The 6310-nt window shown below is 40.2% G+C and overlaps 1 protein-coding gene across 1 annotated transcript; it reads right to left on the reverse strand.

Moving 5' to 3' along the window:
* Nucleotides 1-2144: 2144 nt before the first annotated feature.
* Nucleotides 2145-4628, reverse strand: LOC145243704 (uncharacterized). The gene has a single exon (XM_080106760.1). It carries the CDS (start codon nucleotides 4626-4628, stop codon nucleotides 2145-2147), a length of 2484 nt encoding a protein of 827 aa, XP_079962886.1.
* Nucleotides 4629-6310: the final 1682 nt, after the last annotated feature.

Here is a 6310-nt window from a genome sequence, read left to right on the forward strand (position 1 = left end):
ATCTCGTAGCTGTGACGATTGGCAAGAGGTGAATTTGGCCATATGCAATTGTGTCGGCGATTGCTAGCATTAAGGTGACAGCGAGAGACCACTTGGCAGATGGTGTGTAGCGAACTACGAGGCAGTGTTGTTATTGAGTGCGAAGATCAGTAGAGTTTTGAGGCTATTTTTTTTTGTACGAATTAATGAATTTGTGAGGAGTGGGATTTCCTTCTTTGTCTTTCTTTACGGAAGCCCGGACTTTGAGGTGTTGTTGTCTTCACTGGAAACTGTGTCTTTCTTACCAAGAACTGAGACTTTTCTGTATCTAACATAAAGTGATTCCATCGAACTGTTCAGCACTAAATGTGTTGAAACTAAATTGTTTTGAGCAATCTGTCTTGGAGCTGAGGAGTCTCTCTCCTCTGGAGGTAGGCGGTACTGGGCCAACCCGTTCCCTTCCTATTGTTTGTTCCTGATTTTATGTACATATATATAATTGCGCAATACTCTAAAGCTCTGCAGTAATATAAAATATACATATCACAAGTGTTTCATTCCTTCGAATGGAATTCATCAGACTGGTGAATTCTTTTAGTAGCAAGAAATAAACGATTATGTAGCTCCCTTGCTATAAGTATATATTTTGACAATCTATTTCATATATACACACAAATGCTTATATATTTCCAGAATGCTATGGTTTGTTCTCAAAATTAAAACATTTTTCTGTGAAAAAAAAAATTCAACGTCTGTTTTATCAGTAAAACGCGTAAAGATACTTTATTAGTTTATTTTAAAACAAAAGTCGTAGTTTTAAGATTGAGGAAAATAATAAAAAAAATGAAATGCATTTGCTTTTTATTATATTTATGAAAACAATTTATAAAATTCGAAAAAGATCGATTTTTATGAAAAGAAAAACAAGATAGAAAGACGGCCATAAATGTAAACCTGTTAGTAGTAGCTAAAAAATCTCTAAAAAAAATCTTTTATTATCGACAATCTTGACTGTTTGACAGAATTTTGCTTGCCAGACCCTCAGATATGACGTCATTTTTTCAGTGCAAGGGCCTGAATCTATATTTATGTAGCAAACTAAACTCCTGTGCCAGAATGGGCCATAGTCAGGAAGCAAAATCTGAAAAGAGGCCTAGAAATAACTTTAGCGGGTATGGAATGTTAGGAGCAGGCATTCATGTCAGACTGTTAGAGGGGTCCATACTGAAGGTTTTTCAGGTGGATGCCCATTCAATTAGGCTTTTATTAATTTTTTAGAGCAAAAACAAAATGGCCGCTATGGTCGGAAATACAGCACTTATAACTGACATAGCTTTATGTGTATTTAAGATAAAATCATGAAATATTTTTAATATAATTTTATTATCACTTTTTATTCAAATCAAAGATGAAAACCATTGTAAAATTATGACAAAATCACCGATTTTTAAAATTTATGATGTTATCATAACATTTATAAGATGGTCTCATGCTAAAATAACCAAAAAACATGAAAATATAATCTAGTCTGAATCATCATGGACACAGTTCAAAGGATTTCGACAAGTTTCCGCAGAACAACCACAACCGGTGGTGCATCTCAGTTTCTTCAGACGACAGCTGCATCTTTGAGATTCACAGTTCTTGCATTGGCATTGTGTGAGTTTAAGGTAAATCTCTGGCAATGGCTCATCGCTCATCAGATGAGGCAGTATATTTCCAGTTGTGCCATCCTGATTCCATACATTTCCAACCGGGGTACAAATGTCTGGACATGCGATCAGTGAAGAGAGCCAAACTTTACACTGATAATGTGCTCGCTGTATGTGCAACTTCAAGGAAACCGAGTTGGTGGTAACCTCTCGGGATCTTTGGAACCCTTGAGGAACATTTTAAAACGCACATTATTGATTTTTGTGTCATTTTCATTGTTGGAATAGAGCCTGCAGATGAATTTCTCTACATCAGTCAGAGTTTGTTCCGTGAGTGTGCCGCGTCCAAGTCCATCCAGTAAGGGACCATAACTGATGAATGTTTTCCAGGCTGTTGTTTCGCCAATGCCACAAAATTGGCTGACTGCGTCACAGCCTGATATGGCATGGAATCCGGGAAGGTTGCGACGAAGAACAGGATCAAGCACTACATTGTGTACAGCAACAAAACTCCTATCCTTTGCTGTTCCAGTGAACAAGGAGGACAAGAATGTCTGTGTCTCTGGAACTAATGACCAGCCGCTCAAATCCAAGATCTGTAACACATTTACAATGTAACAGTATTCTGGTATCAGCTTTGTCGTGGTTACACTTTAAGGAATTGACGTTTGTTCCTCGGGATGATTCTGCAGCCATCCTGTCATGGAATCCTCCAGAAGTCACAACATCGCATTCTTTTTGTGTTAATTTTGCTTGACGAATCAGCTCCATACTCAAGAAGTGTTCTAAATCTTTTTTGTTCTCTGGGAGGTCAATAAACTGTCTCCAGTTAACAGGTAATGGTACATCCCTGTTATTCATTTTGCGACGTATTGGCCGGCTTTTTCCAATCCGAGAAATTCGAGTGGTATCCTTGATGGTATGTGCTTCATACCGATCAAATACGACATCGACTCTGGAACATGATTGACTAAAGTGACTAAAGACTGAGGTCACAAAATGGTCAGCGAGTTGTCCAAAGTTTTGGACATTTGCAGGTTTTCCAATTGCTTGGGCAAGTGCCTGACCATCGATGATCACACAAGTTTTCAGGTTTGTTATTGGCAGTTGTTTCTCTACAGTTGTTCTTTTCTGGAGAATGTTGCCCAAAGCTGCTTTGTTTGTCGATTGTATTACCCCAGAAGTATCTGCAAGTGAAAGTGGAACTGGCGAAAGTTCATAGCTGAGGATTTCCTTTAGGTCAACCTCCCGTCCAGCTTCCTTAGATACAAGCAAGCATTGGAAGAGGTTTCGGTCTGCTTTGATAGTCTTTTGCTTGAGAGCTGGATCTTTGCACTGGATTTCATACATGGTTTTCAGGGTTGAGCTTTTTGACTGTCGGAGCTTTTCATGGAATCCAACAACCTTCTTGATAAGACGTGAAGCCACAAATTCCTGTATTTTCTCTTGTCCTTGTGCGTGTGCTGCCAGAAGAGATTCTGTAATTTGAAGAGAAGCTACATCTCGAGTGGCTAGACTAACAACGTTTGGAGTTTGATGTTGAAAGATGCCATAAATCTTCAATTGATCAACAATTTTCTGAACATCTTGCTTGTCCCGTTTTAGTCTTGAAGGTCCAGCTTCTTTCACATATAAAGAACTATAGTCTTTATCTGCAGTGTGCATGTCCAGCATTAAGTTTGTCTCATGGACAATTCTGCTTCGCTCATTAAATGTGAGACACCATTGATCTCTTGCTCCTTCTGATCGTGTTATTCCAACAAGGCCTCCTGCAACTTTAACAACTTTGTTTACATGCTCCAAGGCATGATCCGTTGATAGCTGATTGAATGTGTTGTTTGTCGTCTTGACCACAAAGTTTCCATTCATGAACTCATAGTGGACATCAGGGTGGCTTGTTTCTAGGAGCATGCAATCAGCAAGGTACACTGCTCCCCAGCGGGTGTAATTGACATGGTCATATTGAGCAAACCAGGGTAATATTTTAGCGAAAGACGATTTATGCAGGCTCCAGTTTCTGGTTCTCTCATCACGCAGGAACTGCAGTAAGATGAAAACCATTTTGATGTACGTCAACCAAAATCTGGAAGTTGGTGGCTGTGTCTCTTGAAAGTCATCCAACAAACTGATGATTCTAGACTGAACAAGTTCATCCTCCAGTGCTTTGACGTTGTTGCTGACCACCTCTCGCTCATCGTGTGCCTCCAAAGATTCTATGACGTTGACTGATAATGTTTGGATGGCATATTTGTCTACTTGGTGGTCCTGTGCCCATTCGATGAATGTTGGCCAGAGAATTTTCCATACGGCTTCAAATGTGAGCTTGTGTGCTCGAATCGCCCTGTTGTACGATTTGGCTTGCATGTTGTTCTGAGCTGTGTTCTGACCAAAGACGGCACTTTCGGCCCATACTTCAAGGAGACCAGAGTCTGCAAAGTGCTTTCCAATGACACACATAAAGTTCTTAATAATGTGGAAACCCCCAAGTCGTAAAAATATGTATTTGCATTGATCACTGTTGGCCCACGCCTTGGCTTTGCAATACAGCTGTTGGTCCAAAGTGATGACAGTAGACTGACCAGGATTTATAATGCTAGAAATTCTGAGGCATCGCATCATAACCGTCCATAGTGTGTTGTCTTCGTGAGCGGGTGAATTGAGTAGTGGCAAATAACCGATTGTGCAGACCTCATGTTTGTCTTGAGTTGTAAGTTGGTTGAAACCTGTCCATGCAGGAACATAATCACTGTTAGATCCATGGATTCGAGAAAGAAACCAAGCCATATCTTTAGCAGAAGCTTCGTTGCACACCTGATCATCTGGTGTAAACATCGTTTCCTTCAAGGTGTCTGTAAATTTCGGATCCTCGTGACAAGGTTGACAAGGTAACTTCTGAAGCTCATGAAGTTCCGGAGGGACTTTCAACGACTTAGATTTCCCAAGAGGAAAAATGTCCTGCTGTTTCTGTTTGGGTACTCCTCTCTGATACACAACCATTTGTGTCGCATGAAATGTTCCCATGCCATCCAATGTTTCTTCAATAATGTCAATATTGTCTGCAGCATAACGACAGAACTTGTTTAGTGACACGTTCGATGGAATAGGCGTGTTTTTATTATCTGCAAACTGTTGCAGATAGTGAACTCCAAGAGTTGTGTCCAGTCTACGCACCTGGTCATAACTGGCACAGTGCCCAGCGTGATGGACAAGTTCAACGAGCGATTTCGACCGGGTCGCCTGATGAATTGCCAGGCCTAGTCCAACATGTTTTGGTGTAAGCCTTTTACGTTTCGAGACAGCATAGACAAGGTCTTGCGGTCCGTTTCACAAAGTCGTCATCTTCCTCTCTGTCCACTTTCTCTGACAGCAAAATACAGAGAAAAAGAAACAAGCTCTCTGGAATAATTTGTTCGGCATTTTCTTTGCTGACAGATATGCAGTTATCAAGTCCAGGGTGAGATTTTATGTCACTTCTAATGCGTAACGCACAGTGATGCAAAGTTAGCATTGCATCTGTCTCTGATTGTGAGAACTGGGTTTGCCTGAGATCATTCACAAATGTGTTGGTCTCCATTTCCTCAGATTTATTTTTCAATGTCTGAACAGCAATCTTGGATGACTGTGTAGAAAACAACAGCTGTGGTTGATGTGGATTAAGTTGTGGTACAAAGTATATTTGCCCGGGAAGAATTCGGTGCAGTTTCTCTTTAAGGCGGAATCTATTATCCCGGTATGATCCAGCTTCAATGCCAAATTCTCTGCGTAAGGAAGAGTACCTATCCCAAACATCATTCAGCGAATAGATATCACCTCGTGCCAATCCAGTTGACACTTCTGACGCGACTTTGTTAAAGCATATATCTCTGGGCGTTTCAGCTGTAATTGTATAGGACTTGGATGCTTTTCTATTGAACTCAACGTAACACTGAAGATGATACCTGGCATCTGCCGCTACAAGATCAGTAACTCCTGCTAGACGACACTGCATAACATGGCTCGTTTGAGCTCCTTCAAGAATTTTGTCAGAAACTTCAAAAGTGGCAACTAAGTATGTTTCTTTGTTGCTTTTCTTTTGGCAGAAGATGCACAAGTCAGTGTTCATAGTGGAAGATTTACTGCGTAATGAAGGTTTTCATGGTGGACTCTCAGATGCACTGCTTGAGATAATGGTGCGTTCATACTTTGTTCTGAGCCGTGTTAGTTTTAAGGAACTTGTGAAGGTAGAATAACAGTCTTTGTGATTGATGACTTTAATCTCTTTAATGATTTTCTCAAAATCAATGGCTTGAATTCTTTCTATAGTGCGGAAGTTTTCAGAATCATTGTACTTCTTGCGTTCTGCAGCAGCTATGCGGGCCCTTTGAATTCCAACCTCTCCAAGATTTCTAATAGGTTTCTTTGGGTCTTTCTTCTGACAAAAAAGGCACAGGGTCCAATCAATACCTGTACCGGAAGACTTCTGAGAGCTTTGGGTGCTCACACTCGACTCCATATTGAAGCTCAGCTCAACTCAGAACATGCTGTTGAAGAATAAGAACAAATAAAAATTATGCAAATTAGCACATTATCATTCTCTAAAGAACACTAGCTTAACTAATCAAATGTGTTCATGCTTTATTTTTTTAATATCTATTTGATAAGCTCATAAACAACATCTACAGCGAATGGCACTATCATCT

Source organism: Euprymna scolopes, chromosome 22, assembly GCF_053919585.1.
Source record: "Euprymna scolopes isolate OS-2025 chromosome 22, ASM5391958v1, whole genome shotgun sequence".
In the NCBI taxonomy this organism is placed as follows: Eukaryota; Metazoa; Mollusca; class Cephalopoda; order Sepiida; family Sepiolidae; genus Euprymna; species Euprymna scolopes.